Source organism: Cyanistes caeruleus, chromosome 1 (genome assembly GCF_971803275.1).
Source record: "Cyanistes caeruleus chromosome 1, bCyaCae1.hap1.1, whole genome shotgun sequence".
Taxonomy (NCBI): domain Eukaryota; kingdom Metazoa; phylum Chordata; class Aves; order Passeriformes; family Paridae; genus Cyanistes; species Cyanistes caeruleus.
The window spans coordinates 99,837,786-99,857,842 of NC_141701.1; the positions used below are offsets into that span (position 1 = coordinate 99,837,786).

The window sequence follows — 20,057 nt, forward strand, 5'->3', positions numbered from 1 at the left end:
TGTGTGTTAAGTTTCTCGCGCCAAATTCTCTAGGTCTGTTTTCATAATTTACATGATAAGATAAACAGTATTTGTCTGCTGAGGAAGGTTAAATTGCCTGCCACTTGCTTTATGCTTAATCTGTTGCTTCAAATAAGATAGAGCAGATACAACACATGAATAATATCAGAAATTTATTTTTGTGGAATGCATATTGATGGAGCTTTAAAACAAGTAAGCATTAATTAGCCTTGAGTAAAGGCTGTTGATTTTAACTCTTTAGTTCCCCAGCTTCTACTGTCCTTCTTGTAGAGGCTTCTGCAAGCAGGCCCACCTTGATCAGCATCCTAGGTGTGTGCTGAGCCAGTGCTCCAGTCCAGTCTAAGGTGAAGCATGCTGGAGAGGCAGGACATTTCCTGGTGAGCACCCTTGCCTACTCTGCATGATGAAACCCAGCAAAACAGCAGTAGACTTGAGGCAATATAGGGGAAAAGGTGATCTCTTCTGCAACTTGGCTGTAGGCTTCAAAGACAGTCCAGGCACAAACAAGCTGGCACCATGAGGCCAGGCATGCTTGTGGATTCACAGCCATCCCACCTGCAGAAGAAGGAGGTCAGCAGCTGGACCTGTTCCAGCTTGTTAGCTTCCTCCAAGGCTGACAGAGAGCAGCCGCAGTCTTGCTACAGGGAATGGGAGTCCAGGCAGAACCAGTGCCACCTTAGGGAGCTGGACAGAGAGGCCAAACAAGGCAAATCTTTGACAGTCTGAAAGTCTGAAAGATGAGCTGAGGCTGGGGTTGGGGTGTTCTTTGGTGAATTTGGGGTTGTGTTCACATTCTGTAGAGGTAGAAAGACAGGGGCAGTGTACACCACCAGATGGATAATTATTAAACAACAGCTGGAGTATCTTTCTCAGAAGAGATTTGACCTCTGTGAAACTCCAGCCCTCCGTAAGGGAAAGTGTGAGGTGGAGGGTGGCTTGTTGTGTTACAATTCAGTGCACTTTGATGGGCAGCAAGCCAGTGTGGAGAACTGTGCATAATATACAAATAGATGTGCATAATATACAAATATACAAAAGATCAATAAGGTGGAAAACCACATATAGGTAACTCTTAAAGGATCATGTTCCTCCCACTCTACGTGCTCTCACAGCCTACCTCCCTGCATTCTTGAGCACCTCCCCAGAATGATACTACATTTTTTTTAAAAAATGTTGAATACTCCAAGTCCAGGAATTATGGTGTGACATTTCTCATATGAATGGGCTAAAGAGTTTTGTATCCAGTACAAAAGAAACACAAGAAACATAGAATTTTGTATTCATAAGAGAGTATATAACATAATTTGGATTTTTCAGTCTTCATAAAACTGATACACGGAATTAATTCAGGACAATCTTGTGCACTTTTTTCCATTGAAAGATTTGATGTGAGTACGAAGAGGAAGAGAAAATTGGACAGTGGAACAGGATGAGAATTTGAAAACTAGAAAATAGCATATTCAAGTCAGAACCAAACAAATGTAGTTACCAACTCCAAATACAGCAATGAAGGGCTAAATTTCATTAAAAACAAAACAAACCAAAAAATCTCCATGCAGCTGTCTGTTGATAATTGATCATTACAAGACTGCAGTTTCAAAATATTTAAGAGAGCTTTGCCCTTGTCCTGGCAAAAATCAGGTTTTTACTTCATTGTATATTTCTCATACTGATTTATTGCATTGCAATTGCTGTAGCTTGGCATGTATGTAGCTGAAGGCCATTATTTAGAATTATGGTGTTTACATGTTTTTGTTTTAATTAATTTTGTGTTAAAATCATTTAGAGCTACTTGGCCCAGATACCTTCACAATGGAAGACTTCATTTGTCCATGTGATATTTCCTGGTAAAAGAATAGTTAGATTAATAAACAACAGGAAAAAAAAAGAAAAAAGAAAAAAAAAACCTGCCAAACTCTAGGCAAGTTTTCATACTGGCATTCCTTTCTAAGTTATCATCATCATCAGACATCCCCTCAAGTCCTGCCATGGTGCTGTTGATTTTGTATTATGAGAACAAGACAAGTGCCTGGAGGTGCTGCAGATAGCATAGCTGGATTAAGGAAGCCTGCAAATTGTGGCAGCAATTTCCATTAAATTTTTTTAATTACCACGTGGATCATGCCAAGAAACTATTGCAAAATATGGATAGTTTGATTTGTTTCATGTCTCCAGGGTGTGTTGTAAAATGGGAATCTGGGACTATTACCTTTAAAAAATAGTGTGACTATTAGACAGACTAACATACAATGCTTGCAATGCCAGTGGTATTCTGCTAGGTCAGGACTGGTGAGCCAAACAGTTTCTTGTTTTTCTAGCAGATAGAGGGACTTTTTTCTCATTTGCTGATTTCCTTCTCCTGAAAAAGCCCCTTTTTGGCATATTCGTTTTAGCGAGATGCAGCCATCTTCTGGGGTGTCCCATGTCTCACTGCCTCACTTCATAAGGGAAGTATAATGCATGACACTTTCAAGGGGACATGGACTCCACCCTGAACTGAAGAAACATGTATATCAGCAGGAATGCAGCTGAGATTTCCCAGAAACCAAACCCTGTATGTTGTCTCTTCCTCCACTATATTGTGGTGGGCAAATACAGCTGGGAAGCTGAGGTATTTTTTAAATTGCATCTTTAAAACTTTTGAAAACTTTAAAACAATCCAGACTACATGGAGACATCTGCTCACTTACCATTCCATGAGTCATGACTCGGTTGTTTTGGTTTTTCCAGTGTGAGAGTTTTGATTTATCGAGATTTTTGACCCTGTCACAGGACATTAAAATTAAAAAGGATACATATTTAAGGATTATTTTGTCAAGGTTTTATCATTTAGCTGTAGATTAGGTACTGTTAAAAGCTTTTAAATGCTTCACATCTGCTGTACCACAGCAGAGAAAAACAGAGCATTGTCTGGAGTTTAAAGTGTGGTTACAGTCAAAAAAAAAAAAAAAATGGTGACTGTGAAAATGGCATGTTCTTAGTCAACAGATCCGTTCCCTATGTGTATTACCACTTTCATATGCATGCTTGACTTGTGAGAGTAAGTCTGTCATTACATTTCAATCCCTTTGCCCGTGGAGTGCCTGCAGGCCTATGAGGACCAAACTATGGAATGCTTTCTTGTACATCACAAACTGATTCCTCAGTAAAATCCCAGCATCAAAATCTTTTCCCATTGAGAGGGTGCATGTGACAACCTAACTTTCAGAGACATGGCTGATGGCATAATACTGGTTAACCTTGCTTCCATTTCCTTTCCCCCTGACATGCCTAAAAAGAAACAAACCAAAACAAACCCTAGCCCAAAACCAAGCACACGTACCATCTTTTTAGTTTCAAACCAAATAAATTTGATCTGGAAGTCATTGAGAAACAGTAAACATGAAACCCTACCGTGACATATTTACGGAGTGATATATTCAGAAAATGACCGCACTTAAATAAAATAAGTTCAAAGACCAGTAATCAAAACCAAATATGGTCAGTCCATCTTCCAAAGGAAAAAACACAAAAGAACCCAAAAAACCAAAAACCAAACCAAAACAAAAAAACCCTGAAATTAGTATTTCTTGAGTTAGATTGATACTTTTATATAAGTGGTAGTGAGCAAATGATAAACTGGTAGGATTTGAAGTAGAAAAATTAGCATTAGAAAAACTTAGGTGAACAAAAAGCCAGAGGCAAAATTTATGTATTAGCTTTCAACATTTACGTTATTGTTGTTCTAGAAAAACTAAGGTGAAACTATCCCCTCTCTTCTCCTCCTTGGACTGCTTTAAGAATTTGTAACACAGTAGTGAGCAAATCACTGCCATAATTCAATCCTAGCACTTTCCCTCTGATACAACTGGCCAGCCCAGCTGAGGTTGAAAACTCATTTTTCCTAGGTCATTTTTCTCATCAGCATACTCCTGAACTGCTCTGTCTCGCGGGGGTAGGGTGAGTGGGCACGGGTTTCTGCAGTCCCAGAGGTAAGTAGATGTGCTTTGGTATGGGCTGTCTGAAATTACCGATGTCAGGTAACGTTTTAGAGCCTCACATTCTTGCAAACTGGGAACTGTATGAGAGGTGACGTGTAGGAGGGTGAAAATTATATCTCTGGAACTTTCCAAGTGAATTTCCACATGTGGAAAGGATGGAAGAAGCTGTAAATTGGAGATTCTTACATTCACTTAAGTCCTTTAAACTTTCTTCTGAATCCATTTCTATATCCTATTAGGTGACCAAATTTGAAAGCCTCTTTTCTATGCTGACATGCTACTAATTTATCAACTTGTGTATTTTGAAGTCAGTGGGGAAGAAGGAAGAGACTAACAATTTTGATTAATAACTTTCATCTTTCTTGCTTTAGGAATTATTACTCTTCGGCTGCCATGTGTTCTTTCCTACAATATTTCACTTGCACTTGTTCTGTTTTCTTCCTGTCATGGAAGTCTCAGTGGAAAGTACTATGTCATGTAAATAATATACACATGACAGTCTATTATGTTGTGAGGTTATTAATCCCTGTAGAGTTGAGAGCTTTCTGGTTTGCCTTAATGTAAAATCCATAAGCATGTTCCCACACTGAAAAACTTTCAGACTTGTATTTCAAAAAGCTTAGAAAAGATCTTTTGTGAGATTTCCTGAGAAATTTTAAGAAACTTAAAAACCTGCTGATAAACTTTGAAATGCAGATTAGGATTCAGGCAGGCTTCACTTTTAGCTCTGCATAACTGCTCACAGATATTTAAAAATTACTGAAGCCCCTGCTGTTTCTAAGTTCGGTGTGCGTTAATGAAGCCTGGAAGAAATCAGTTTTAATTGCAGATGGCACCAAAACAAGTTGTCCCTCTCAGGAATGGTGAAATATTAATGTAGGAACTTGGAATCAAGCCATCATGGAGTACAAAAGAGGTGTTCCCAAGGCCTCATATCTATACATAAGTAATGTCTAATTCCTGCTTCCTTTACTATGTATGCTTACTAAATTCTTCACAAAGCTTCTAAGTTAGAAATGCATGTATGCTTGTACAGATGGGGTTTTTTTGAGTGGGAATTTTCCTGAGAGAAGGTCTAAGTTACACCTATTGTACTGTATTGTACCATAAATGTACAAAATTGGAGTTTCAAAGTGTTGTAATTAGTCAAAATCAAAATAAAGTGAGATCCTCTTGCTGGGGACTTTTTCCACCCCAGGTTTCTACTTTCTAGCTGCTTCTAGAAAGTCTTGCTGTTCTAAAATGGAAAAGAGCCTTTTTTTTTTTTTTCTGAGGTGGAATTTTCCTCTTTCCCTGTACTTCCTCTCCCTTTATTTTTACAATCACTGAACTGTTCACCCTTTAAAAAAAAAAAAAAAAAATTAATCACCTGCAGCCAGAGGCTCAGAAAATATAATCCTAGTGATAGCTGTCTGAGAAATCTATCATTGTCTGGAAGCAAGAGCTGTGCTATTGACTTCTGTTATCATTTTTGAAGCAGTTCCTTTTTCTGCAGGATCTATAAGTTAAGAATCATAAAGTTGGTAACAACCATTATTAGATAACAGTTACAGTATCTCCCTGAAGGAAATAACGGCAAAGAAATGAAACGAAAAGACTGCAAAGCAGAAAACTGAACAGCCCATTTAATGGAAACTTGGAAAAAAGAAAACAAAAGTACTTTCATAAAGGTTGAATAGAAGGAACCACTAAATATTCAGGCTGTGAAATATTTTTACTTCAAATACATGTAATGCCCCATAATCTCTTAATAACTCTTTGGCAAGAAAATAGTTGATTGTCAAAAGGCCTGGATTTCCCTCTGTCTCTCCCATCCCATTCATCTCCAAGCTCCATGCTCTCTCCAAATCCTTGCAGTGAGGGAGGTCAGGCAAAGTGGTGCAAAACCTAGGGTGTTCTCTTTGGAGGTCAGCAGGCTCATCCTGTTAACCCCAAAGAAGTAGTTCATATAGATGTGAAATTGACTCCAGTGACTCAAAACAATTCTCCTGTTTCCCTGCAGGTTGTCCCTGGGGCAGTGGCAGTCTCTCTTGCCATATTCTCCTATGTCCAGCACACAGGTAAGCCAGCTCAGGGCTATGGAAGCATCATGACTTGACAGCCTGTTCTGAACACACTAAGCAATCTCTTCAGTACCTCATTCTACACCATGCTGAATTCAAATTGAGAAAATTAGTTGGGAAGGTGAACAACAAACACATTTTCAAGACTACTGATTCAAAGGGCAAATGCCTGAGTATAGGAAGCTTCACAGAAATAGGAGAGAAAGTTATGTCCAAGCTGCTGGAAGTGATCTTTGTAAACACTGAAGCTTGCATCCCTGTGTTTTACAAAGATCACACAGCAGCCAACACCACAGTGAATCTTAAAAACCAATTACATGTGTGGTTTAGCTCCCAAGGTCTTCCCTAGTACTATTATCTCTAACAAAGGCGCCAGTGTTATAAAAACAGTCACTGCTGGCTAAACCACTTGAATGCCATTAAGAAAAGTGTCTTCCTCCCTGGATTACAATTGACTATTTATTTATTTTTATTAAAATTGTAGTAAAATGATACATGGCCCTTATAGTATCAGTAGCCCCTATACATAAATTGTATGTCGTTAGCTGTAAACAAACAAACAAACAAACAAACAAAAAGTTTTGATAAGAGTATTTACAGTTCGTGTCAATCAGGCTTTTAAATATGGTGTCATTTCAGTTTTGTTTGAGGTTTGAGTTCAGGTTTGGGCTTTTTTTTTACTTTCACATTTTAACCTCTCTAATGAGGAGGATGTTGCTGAAAATACTGGCATAATGCCTGCTCTAAGTGTAAATGCCCTGTCCCTGGACATGTGTTCATATTTCTATTGGCAGAAACAGTATGCATTCTGCACTGACCTGGAATTTTGCAATTTTCTTCTTCTTAGCAGGATGAGATCTTCAGGAAAGCCCTGCTGGGGAGTATTTTTCCATGTTCTTCCCTCCTTTTTCTACTTCTGTCACCATCTGGTAAACTGGATTTTGGTAAATTGCATAGCCACTCCTGTCATAGTCTTACTTCATACTCTCAATTTTTTCATTTCAACATTCCTATACTCAGTGCTTTCCAATGCTCATGCAAGCAGACTGGCATTATTCTTTTTTATTGGATTACTAAGCACGCCACTGAGGATGTTTACTGAGGAAGGAAAGCCTGACATGAACCTGATATATTAATAGAGAACTGGTTGCAGATTTTTTAAGAGAGTCTGGAGGGGTTTAATATTCCAGAATTTCATCTCTGGTGAATAATGCACAGAACTTTAATTGATTCCTGCACAGTGTCTTTCAGTGATGAAAGGGATGCTTCTCAAAGAAAAGCAGCCATCAAAAGTTTCACATACGTATGCACAAATGGCCTTGGGATGGCTGCAGTGAGACTTCAGATTCTGCCCTGGTTCCATGCTGACCTCCAATTAAATGTTTTACCAAATACAATCAGCCAGTTACACCCTGATTTATATTCCTTATCTCAGACTGTATCTCAAACAGTTTTTGAGTAGTACAGGGGAAAAAGTCCAGTCTCATTCTAAAGTAACATTGAAATCATTTATTCTTGAGTTAAAACAAATTCGTTCAAAGCTAACTTGTGGGCTTCCAGAGAATATCTTTTTATTGAACCAGATAGAAAGAAATAACCTTTTATTCACACTTTTCATATATATATATAATTTTTACTTTAGATTCCTTATCCTTGTAAGGAGACAGAAGTTAAGTAACTGGTATGTCTGTACCTGTCAGTCTTTGTATCTCTTTGCTTTCTGCTCTTCTCCGTCCTTCATTCTTCCTGCCACAAATTTTAACTCATGGTCCTGTTCAGCCAGGCTTGGCAGGCAAATAGACATCTCAAAGATGGGTCTGTCTGTGCAGATCTCTGGGACTGATCAGTTGGGTTGGGTAGAAAGCTCTGAAGGAAGGTGCAGATGTAAGTAAGGATGAAGGATGTAAGGATGAAGTAGGAAGAACAGGTGTTGTGATCTCTGACAAGGCTTTCAGACCCCACTTCCTCTCTGGGTAAGTGACACGCTCTCTCTGGTGAATGAGAGACACCATCTAGGGTGTTGGCAGCAAAATGGGAGGGAAGGGGAAATTCTTTATGAGACAAACCAACACATATGTAAAGATGCAGGTTTCATTAGTTCAGCTGTACCAGAATGACTTTAAAGTCCCCCTAAAATTGACATATGTCCTAAGTTCTTCAAAGAGTTCTTTTTTTTTCCCCCAAGATACTCAACTGCTGGTTTTGTTTTTATGCACAGATATATTTCTTCTAGTTAATTTTCCTTTACCCATATGAAGGCTATTAACACAATCACATACTTTGACTCAGTAGTTCCATGTGAGAGGCATGTATTTTTCTGTCAACAAGAAAAACAGTAGAATTCAAAACAGATCAGTTTTTCAAGATCACATTTTTTAAAAGATACCATGCTTTTGATTTTGTGAATGAAAGACACATGCTAAAATGACATTTAAAAAGCAGCTAGTGTAAGGTTTGGGAAACGAGTCAGGACAGCTATCTGGGAAAATAACATCTATCTGTAAGCAAGCCATTTACACCATATACTAGTGCTTCTCAATGAGTGAAAATCCAAGAAGTAACACATCCACTCAAGATTTACTGAAACACTCCCCTTTCTGGTGATATCACAAGAAAAACAAAACAAAAAAACCCCATGTAGCACTGTTGGCCTTGTGATGTCAGAAGTGGTGCCATATGTCATTTTAGGAAGAACTTCCAGCCAGTAATTGTGCCCTGTCTATTATTTCTGTTTTAAATAATTTAAACTCATTCTTTACAGACAGAAGTCTTCACAATGGATTGTTACTACTTTGTTATTTTCTAGATGCTTTTATTCTTCAAGCCTACAATATAATGACGAGATTTTCACCCAAGACAAATTTTCATGATTCTGTTCTACTTGAGTTAACGATTTTACATTCTGGATGTGAGATAGTTACTGTCTGTTGTGAACATGAATCTTGTACAGATGATCAGTTATTCACCTGGAGAATGGCTAGACTGATACAGTAATGTATTAAAACTCAAAAGTTTGGTGTAACATTTGCTGCAGAAATTTGTTTCTCCATCTGAACCTTTCAGAACCTTCTGTCATTTCTAGTAATGATAAAATGGTGAATTTTTGCTTCTTTCCTTTTTGGCAGAAGTTTTTATGATTTTTACTTGTATGTTATGAAGTATTTTATGCAGTGAATTATATTTTTTAATACCTCAAAATTCATATTTACTATATTTTCTAATTTAGCCATGGTAAAAATTACTTAACTTGTTAAAAAAGAAACTCCCTGCCTGCTAGTGACTTTTTATTTACTGTTTGATTGTACTAATCTTAAGACTCAGTTCTGACTATCGTTAAGAATCTCAGTTTGGCAACCAGAAAACAGCCCAAGTTTTAGAAAGAGACTAGTTATGTAAAGATGGGTCATACTTGGGATACGCAGTTCAAAGCATTCTCAAAGAAGCAGGGTTTTTGGAAGGTATTGTCCCCTAGGAATTTTCCATCCTCTTCAAATCAAGCATAAGACACTAGCTCTTTCTGAAAATTAAACCAGTGGTCCCAATTGCAGCTGGAGGCAAACTTCCCAAAAATTTCACAAGGAGCTTGTACTTTGAGGTTTTGGGGTTTTTTTACTGGATGCTATAGGATCAGGATATTCTGTCTCCTCATAAGCATCTGAGCATTGAAATTTTTTCCAAAGTAAGGTATGAATTACAAGCTTTTTTTCTTTAATCTTTATATGAGGTGATTGAGAGATAAGACTTCAAGGGGAAAAAAAAAATTGTATAATTCATAAAATAGTTACTTTTGGAGCAGATATGTCATCCTTATTGCTGAATTCCTATTTTAATATAGCGGAGTGCTGTTTTATTCTGTGCAGTGTGATTGTATGGTGTTGATTCAGTGCCTGTGTCCACTTGAGTTTGACGCTAATCGGCTGTAATTGCATAATTTACAGATGATTACTGAGAAATCCTCTTCTGGTCTAGCAAAGACCTTCTGCATATCTGGGCTCTGTAGTATCAGGCCATCATTCTTGTGGTCCTCAGTCTTTCACAATCACATTAGTTTGGCAAATGCCCAGTAACATATTTAGTCATGAACTCATTACTGATACAACAGGCAACACAGGGCATGAAACACAATGCTGCCCACAGCATTCCTCAATAATGTGTTCTGGAATGCTTATCGTAGATTCCAACTTGTTATTACTTTGGCGCACTTAAATAAATGGACTTGTCAACAAATAACAATCAGGAGCAACAGGCAACGTTTCATTTAAGTTATGTCATTGCCAGTCAGATTTCATTGTCCATATGTGAAATGCATTTTGTTCTTGGGAAATAAGAAGCATAGGGAAAAACCAATAACTTTTTATTAGTTTTTGATAGTAATTCGTGTCTTTGATGAGTAAAGGAGACAGTGATACCAGTCTTAGATAGCAGCATTGTGGTAGCCAAGACCAGTAGCTTCTACTCCATATATTACCAGTGAGTCAGTGCTTCATTTCAAACTGCAGCTTGCCACCAAGATAATCCTTTGACCCCTGTTTTTGTGCAAACCAGCAAGAGGTGGCCATCCAGAATTTCAAAGGCAGAATTTAAGAAGCAGTCATAAAATGTATGCTTATGACGTCTCTGTGCTTCCTTGCATCCTTTCGTAAATTATAGGGGAAAAAAAAAATCTTCATTTTCATAAGCATTTTGGAACCCGCTTTATTCCAAGTTACTGGAGTTCATGTCAGTAATAAGGACCAGTATGCTCTTCACATCTATTGTGAAACAAGTAGACTACAGAAAGAGGGCTAATTTCCTTTTTCATATGGTTAGAGATTTAAAGATTTTGGTGTGATTAACAGTCTGAGATTTAAAGTGAGCTTTCACAATATTTCATGCTTTAGGAAGAACTATTCCAGTCATAGGATCTGTGTGCGTGGGAAGAACGTGGGAAGGGGTGTGTGTATAACTGAGGGCCTTGTGAAAAGAGCAAGAGCAGTTCTTTCTTGGTTTACACTATTTTAAAGAATACAGTGTGAGTTTAGGGTCTTCTTTTAAAATACATATAAGTACTTCTACTCTGGGCACGGGGAAAGGAACATAGAAGGGTTAAGTAAGACGTTGAAAATGGTACAATCAAAGAGAAGGCATAAGTGGGCAGTAGATAAGGCAGAGGCAGTACTGCTGATTATGAGTGGTGTGGAGTGTCATCAGTTATAAGACAAACCTATAAAATGGGCCATCTGTGAGCTATCCCTCTTTTCTGTCACTAGAAGTTACCTCCAAGTGCAAAAAATATTAGCAGCAAGAACTATTCTGGTATATCCGAATAGATGTGATATCCTGATACATCCAAATACACTCTTCCAAAATAAAAGGCAGTATAATTAAATATTTTATTGTGAGCATGGTGCTATTGCTACTTAACAAGGCAACCACTTTCTTTGTCTTGGATTTTAAATGTTCCTGCATTGCTGTACTTCCCTTACTTGAGGCTTTGCTTCCAAGTGATACCAATTTTCCACTGAATCTTTTTACAGCCAGTCCACTGCTGAAAGGAAGCTTGAAATTTTCAGCTATGCTGGGTATTTCCCATTGTAACAGCCTACTGTTTCCATAGAAATCCTTCAAAGTGTTTTAATAGAAACTGATTTAAAAAGGAGTTTTGTTGACACATTTATTCTGTGAGGTTTTAAACAACTTGATTAATGTCTTCTCAATATTCACTTATTTTAAAAAACAAAAGCAAAAATATAGGTAACATACATGCTGCTGCTACAACACTTTCACTGTCAGTTTCCAGGACCCTTGAATTTGTTACTCCTTTCTCTTTTTTCCCCCATCACCCCTCAATGCTATTGTCATTTTGTCCCTGAAAGCCCTTTTCTACATAAAATTAGCTCTAGAAAATCTACAGTGGTGACAAAACCCCTTTAAATCAGACAGTGAGCATTTTATGATTCATCAGAAACTCTATGCCTCTGAATCAAGTTGCTTACTAAATGGTGGCTTCATCATGGGCAGAGCAAGATGTGAGTAACCCATGTCACGCATTGTCAGAACTTTTGGAGCCCGCTGGAGATACCCACGTTGAGCTGAATACATTTTGTTTTAAGGGGGTGTTGATTTAAATGTTGGATGATTCACTGCCTCCTGCTGTCTCCTGCAGTGTGGGCATAATAGTCGCACATTTGAATGCAATGCTTTTTAATTGCTTTCATTTAATGTCCATCCTCCTCATCTATGCCACAGCATGATGCCAGTTACCTTGTGAAGTGTTCCAGCTACTCCGTTCCACACTCACTCCTTATCAGGCTCCAAAGTTGTACTCCAAACTTCCTAGGAGTCATAATTTTAGCTTTCAGCATAGTTGTTATTCCTGCAAGGTATTATTACATATAGCCATGTGAATCCTTCTCATGCCTCTCCTGCGTTTGCTCTGTTCACATTAAAAGAAGAATTAGCTGTCTCTAGTTGTTAAGTATGAACAGAAATAGATAATTCTGTCAATGACACATATTAATTTGTTTTATAATTAGATGTTCTGACATCTGGAAATGAGGTTTTGGTGAGTCTGATGATGATCAATAGACTTTTTATATGATCAGCTGACCTATTTGTTCATGACAGCAGTGGAATTATTATGAGCATAAGTGTTTGCTCATGAACCTCAAGAATTATTTGAGTTTTAGCACAAAGTAAGTGAGTTCCCATTTTTGTACCCATTATGTAATATCAAAGATCTCAAGCTAGTAACTGGCTAAGCAAAAGTCCCTTAATCTGTCAGGCCCTACAATTCCCTCAGCCAGTGAAGAAAGAGTAGACTCCTTAATTAAGCATCTAGCTGTTTACCCATCTTAAAATGTTTTTCTCATTTATTACTGCCCATGTAAAATTTACACATTTTGAGATAAATTTATGGGTGTTTTAGTATAGGTATTTCATGTCTGTTCAGATGTCTCCTCTAAGTATTTTGCAAATGTCTCGGACAGAAGGGTGTATCTAAAGTGGCAGTAGACAGCTATACTGAATCTCATTCCATATTACTTTTCAGTCAACATTTTCCTCACCAAACACTCTATAAATCAGATAAATATAGGGCTCCTTAAGTGCATCTTCAAATGACTTGTGGTAGGTAATAAGCTACCTCTGGTACATGGATTCCATTTCCATTGGAGTGAAAGAGACCCTTTTTATAGCTTGCATGTCACTGGATCACACTTCTTTGACTATCCTGTTTTTTCAATGTTATCAGAAAGAATTGGTGTGATTTGAACATCTACCCTTCTGTTTGTGGAGATTGGCTTCTGCCTATCAGTTGCTAAATTCTGTTCAGTGTATGTCAGGGACCAAAACTGAAGTTGACACCCATGATGAGGAGTGTTCTGTACACGTCCCTGGAAAGGCAGGATTTTAGTTTCTTACTGTCACTTGAGTAAAGTGTCACTATTGCCAGGGGACTTCCACAAGAGTAACAAGCCTACCAGATACCATGCAATCACTCTCTAAATAGCCCCTTCATGGCACTCATTTGGGATTTTCTCCATATGTCTTGCATTGAAAGCTCAGCAGCAGTGATTAAATATATGGACTGCTTCTTAGCTGCAGGTAAACTAAACAATTTATGAGGAAACTGAGTGAGAGAAAACACAAAGTAGGAAAGCCTGAAAAAGTTGGAGGAAAAATAAGAGTGTAGTGTCACATCAGTGGAGAACACTGACAGCAAATGCAGATCTGAAGAAAGGTCAATCCATTGTGGTTTCTTAGCAAACCAGGCCAGCAAATTTATGGAGCCATTATGTTTAGAAAACCAGGGAACAAATAAGTAGGTGAAGGATAAGATATTGCAACTCCATTCCTGTTAAAGCAATTTTTGCCCATTTAAATATTAAGCAATACAATCTTGTCTTTTACATGAACCCAAGCATGAAGCCTTTTAAAGCTCTGATAACATAAACAAATGCTCAGTGAATTGCAGCAAGTGTATTGTAATATGTAGTGGTTATGAGAGCTTGCAGAAACCGCCTTAGGGTCTTCTGTGTTCTCTTACAGTTATGCTGCTGCTAAAATTCTTTATTTAGGGGATAGAAACAGCTCATTAAATTAAATGCAGCTTCTTCAAGATGTGACAGAACATAATGAAGTTAATAGTGATTTGGATTAAGGAAATTTTGATACTGATATTTTTGCTCTGACTGTTGGCATATATTGAATGACTGGATAATTTCTTTGCAATGAATAATGGATAATTTTGTCTAGCATACTGTAACATTATGCAAATTCATCACGCACAGCAGCGGTACAAACTTTGCTTTTCCCTCTTGTTACATCTGGCCTGTGCTGAAATACAAAGGACTGAACTCAGAGTAGTGGAGTTGTCCAGGGTTGCTGGGGTTTGTAACAGCTTTGCCATTAAGACCATGTTTAAATACAGAAGTTGTATGACTTCTTGTCAGGTTTCCTGCATTCAGATCAGCATGGCATGCAAGCTTTGCCTACCTTTTGTTATTTAAGCAAAATTAAGGTCATGTTTAGCATCACTACAAAAAATCGCTTCAGCTGACCTACAAGCACAGTGTTAGTTAAAACCCAATATCTCTTAACACAGCCTGTGAATCTGAACATGCCAGGAATTTTGCTATGCCTCAATTCATATTGCTGCAGAGCTTACAAGAAGTATAATGCTTACCAGTGGCATCGTTACTGAATAGTGTTTTCATATTGGCGAAAACACACAATAGCAGTGTGGAGGATTGTTGAATTATACAAAAATATTGGGAGTGGAGAGCATATTGATTTATTTTTGTTGCCTGGGGAAAGATGATTTTGCACAATTTCAAATGAGCTATCCAGAAATGAATAGAAAGTAAAAAAGCTTATCCCCAAAAAGCCTTCACATGAAAGCTGTAATTCGGAAGCTCTGAGGAATGTCAGCAGTAACTATACTGTGAAAGTGCAAAATTTTCAGGCCTCTTCTTTCCTATTCACAGTGTGGGAACTCAAACTTAGTGGAAGCTATTCCCCACAGAAAAGGAGAAGAATGGATCCAGCCACTAACTGGGATAATTAGATCCTTTCCTACACTACTTCATGGACTTACACTTTTGACTGACCACATAAATGTTTCACCAAATATATAAAAATTGCTTTGTAAATTTGATGGTTAGATAAACCCTGCTGACTTTAAGCTAAAAGCAGAACGTGCATTTTCATATGTGGACTGCCACAAAGTTCTCTGAGGGTCTCATGTGGAACAACTGCTTTCTGGAGTGTGCAGCACTCTGCCACAGAAATCTAAGTATGCACTGGAAGTACGGAATCTTCAAATACAGACAGATAGCGTGTTAAGTATTTCTGCTTTGTACAATGCTGAGAATGCTGATGCTACAACTCTACTAGCTAACTTATAGTCTCAGCAACTAGAAGGAATATAGAAAAGAAATCATCTGGAGAGGGAGGAAAAGAAGGGAGAAAATGGGAGCTGGGTATCTGTACTGTTACCTGAAGGAAAAGATACTTGTGTTTGCACAGAACAGGTAGATAGACCTGACCTTGTGCTACCACTGCTTTCTTTGAGGAGAGTCAGTTGCTGCCAGGGATTTACTAGGTAGTCAGGGGCCAAGGTTCTGGCTGCCAGGAGCTAAGTGGAAGGAAAAGGTTTGAGAATTGACCAGTAAACTTTTTTCTTGGAAGATTACATAAATGAGAGGTGTTCATTGAATTTTAAGCCCTCCAGCCTCTCTGGGAATTACATGTGTCTCCTACACAGTGCAATGCTCAAAAGGCTTCTGGGGAGGGGAAAAAGGCTGTGTCTTCAAAGTTTCTTTATACATCTCCTCAAGGGATTTATTACTTTCAGATGCTGTTTATCACTCAGTGTGTGTAATCCCACTCTTCGACATAGTTCTGACTTTTACTCAATAGGATTCAGTTCTTGTCAAGCCCTACAATGGGTCAAGACTCTTTTAGGAACATTTTCTCTTGTGTTGAATCACAGGCTCTGTGTAAGACTCAAAGGAGCACAGGAACTGTTTGGCTATGGCCTTTTAGGACTGCAAACCTGTTTCATACTCCTGTTACCGTATCTCTTTCCTTCTGAGATGCCTATGAAGTCCTTGCTGTAAGGAGGATAACATGGTATAAAGAGCAGCACGAGGTACAGCAGATTATATTCTTCACATTTATTGTATGTTACTGCAAATGCACTAGCTTTCTGTACAGTGTGTTTTACTTGCACCTCCTTTTTTTTTTGCTTTGCTTGCCCTGAAGTGGCTGATTTATGTGTTTTTTAAATAATTGGCGTAAACAAATGAGTACATGAGACCTTTTGCAGCACTTTGTGAAACCCCTCCCAAGTCCATCTGTCCTTTGCAGTTGTTCCAAGCCACAGAAAGGGGTGTGTACATGTGCTTGTGTGTGTATATGTAACTATATATATATAGCTTAATAACAATCAAACCTATACTTTTTTCATTAAATTGTACTGAAAAAACACTCAGTTTTAATTACATTATGGCTTCAATACGTGATTGTTTTTTTGCCTTTTCACTAAAAATTAAAAATAAAAAAGGTATCATGCAAAGTTGCACCATTTGCTGAAGAAATCTGAAGTGGATGTCATGCAGAAAAACACTGCTTTTTGTACTGACTTAGTTATGAGAAGAAAAGGAAAATAAACAAGGACTGAAAATGGGCAGTACCTATATTTTCTTTTGCAGCAACTTGTGATGTGACATCAGATTTTCTTCTTAATATCCTATTCTTTTCATCCTTCAACTTCAAAAGTACCCCCCACCCTGGAAATGTTGCAAAAATCAAAGTTTTTAGCTATATATAAATCAGAAAGTGAGCAAACCTCTCTTTACAGTGTGGCAGTTAGATGTGTTTGGAAAATTGAAAAATTTTCATTCAGGTATTTCCTGGTCCCTTTGTGAAATCCATAATATAAATAACCAAGACTTGCCAATATTTCAAATATTTAAATCAGAGAGTTGCAACTGTGCTGAAATGTTTATTGAAAACACAGGCCATTTTCTCACTGAAATTTTACTGCCGATGAAAAGTATTGCCACTTTTTTCATCAAACCTAATGCTGTTTTATTTAAAATTAAATGAACAGCATATTAATGACTATTTGATGGATTGTTAAACATTATTAAGTAAGTTATCTCAGCTGGTAAAGATTTTGAAGCTTTGGGGTCTTTGTGTGCATGTGTGTGCGTGCATGTGCGTGTGTGTTTTTAGTACAAAGATTGCAAACCCCTGTTGAGGCCATGCTCTAATATAACTAGTGGCATTTTGGGGCTAAGACCTGAGCATAATTAAAATTTATACCCATTTTTTCATTGTTGTGGATGAGACAACATGTCTAAATAAATTCTTCCACCAGTAATCTATGCTGTTCTGTATCTGGTGTTTTAATGTCATTCTGTGATTCTATGGTATTACTGGTTCTTTATCATCTAAGGAGTGCCATTTCAGTACTTGTGTGTGAACTCATGTGCAGTTTTATTTTCTATATGTTCAAAGATGTGATGTGCAAGGGCTGTGTGAACCCCAGTTATGGACAATCATTTAGGTTAGCTTCACTGAAGAATTCCAATGTATTTGTGGAAAGAGTTTCTTGATGTTTCTTTATATCTGAATAGCATGCAATGAACTACAGTTAAATTTCCCTCCAGATAAATGATAGAAGTACAATTAAAAATTTTGGGAGTAGTTTTAATCAAACAATTAAAATATCCGCTGTTTTCAATTCTGTAATGGTGATACTTGCTTCAGTTTTCCTCCCATAATGCTATAGTTGAATGAAGCTTGGAAATACAGAGAGAGAATAACAAGAATTATATAAATAACTAAAGAGGTGAGGAGAGAAAAGGAAGAGAACACTTAAAAGAATCCAAAGAGAAAAGGAATCCATGTGCATTTTGATTTTTAAGGTGAGGTATTCATCTGTTCTTAATTTATCCACACTAATACAATCTTCCCTATCCACCTCATCATCTCCTGATGAATAATGCATGGATAAATATTGCTAGCTATGAATGCAAAAGTAGTTTATAATTCCCCAGAAAGGTTTTATTAATAGTACAGTGTTAACCACCTTGGTCTGAGTCATAACTAATTGTTACTGTATATTTGTGAAACCCAAGGAAATGAAGACAAGAGGAGGCAGAAGATAGGAAAAAAATCCAACTCTGGAGTTAGTTGTATTGAAAGAATAAGTTCTTTTTAGTCTGAGCAGGAAGCTGGTAATACTTTTTAATGTAGTCGTTCTTTAAAATAGTCTTTCAGATGATTAAGTTAGAAGTCTTCACTATGCTCTAGCCCTTAACAGAAACCACCTGAATTTTTGGAAGGAAGTCCAATGGAAATAGAGTTATAATATCCAGAAGCCTCTGTAATGGCATGCTAAAGTTTTCCATTGAATGGTTTCAGCCCTCATATTCCCTTCTCACTTTTAAAATATACTATTAAGAAGAGGTGAGCATGCTTGACATATAATCCATTTGTTGCTTCACAACCTATTAAAGAGAATGATACCACTTAGTTTAAGAAGAAATAAATCTAATTAGTAACATTAAGTTATATTATACGCACACCACTAACCTTGTGCTTCACACTGTTTCCAAAAAAACCCACATTGAAAGGTGACATAGCAGATCACCAAGAGGACCAGAAGTGAAACCTGAATGTGCAAAATGTAACCCAAAGTTCCTCTGTTCCTTCATCAGTGTGCAAACTTTGTAGAAGATAAAGTCCAAGAGAGATCTGGCAACAAAACAATTCTTCTCTTAGTACAGTTGAATGGATTGGACAGAAGAGAAAGCCTGGTAAACAGTGAAAAGCACTAGTAAATAAATATAAATTTAATGCTCTGAACTCCTCTGAACCCTGACAGTGGCAATTCATTCCCAAAGAATACTTATTTGTCATTCCACCCACTGCTGTGCTATAGCTGACACTGAAAACATATTAGGAAAGTGTATGTAATGTTCAAGGCATCTTCAGACTCTTTCAGATCTGAGAAATCCAGACTGGTTGCTCAACCACCTTTTCTACCAAAACACCAGCTGGAGAGAAGCTCCTAATTATTTGGAACTCGGTGTGCTAGTATGAGCTTGAACAGATGAAGACTAGATGGAGCCAAATTGCCCTTTCACACCACCTTTACACTGGTATAACACCACCAATTTAAACACTATTAAGTGACAGATGAGTGTGTCTGCATATCTGTGTATAGAGTGCAGAGGAAAATGAAAACTTTTTCTCTAAAATGATCTTAGGAACTGTTGTGGGCAGAGGAGGGAAGAGGAAACAAAAAATATTAGGTGGTCAGAAAAAGAAATTCAGTCAGTTCACAGGGGAGGAGAAAGGAAGTTCACGAGGGGAACGGAATTCCCATGTTGAGAGACCTCTGTGCATGGTGTGTGTTTCTTACTGTCATACCTGCAGTATGCAGCAAACATGGAAAAATACTGTGAGTATTTGTGATCAGAGATTTTTCATTTCTGTGCTGTGGAATGTCCAGGTTAAACTGCATGAGCACTGGACATGGATGCCGTAAGTAATAACATTTTGTTCAGGAAGCTGCAGAGGTTTTGGCAGCTACTTCAAAATTAGCACAGATACTTGGAGATTTACAGAATCTTTTTGTTCTCTGTCAGAACAACATTTCACCCTGTTATCACTTGATGTAAATTTATTCTTGCAAGAAATTCCATTGAATCTATTTAAGGAAATAGGAATTTAGAAAATAAATCTTTCATGACTTGTACTGCTGCTGGTTTCACTTTTCCTTTAGCCCATTCTAGAATGTAATTGGCTGGATTTTATTACTTGACTATTTAGACTAATATAGGTCTAGGCAAAATCTCAGGCAGAGAATATGTATGCCATCCCTGAGCCACTGATAATAACATCATTAACATGACCTATCTGTTTTTATATTTTTTAGCAAGAAAAGCTAACAGAGTGAGACTACTTCATTAGAAGAACACAACTGTGAGTCTCTGAA

The 20,057-nt window shown here is 37.6% G+C and overlaps 1 protein-coding gene across 2 annotated transcripts in view; it reads left to right on the forward strand.

Annotated features, from left to right (window-relative positions):
• LOC147655768 (uncharacterized) overlaps nt 1-20,057 on the forward strand; it is a 204,427-nt gene that overhangs the window by 53,884 nt on the left and 130,486 nt on the right. The window contains exons 2-5 of one of the 2 annotated variants that reach the window (XR_015274698.1): nt 6,004-6,061; nt 16,038-16,196; nt 17,822-17,979; nt 19,998-20,044. Coding sequence is in view for 1 of the 2 variants with exons in the window: in XM_086844839.1 (XP_086700965.1) it covers nt 6,004-6,061 (58 nt within the window). In the remaining variant the exon portion in view is untranslated. The remainder of the gene's footprint in view (nt 1-6,003; nt 6,062-16,037; nt 16,197-17,821; nt 17,980-19,997; nt 20,045-20,057) is intronic. The other variant, XM_086844839.1, reaches the window with a different exon arrangement.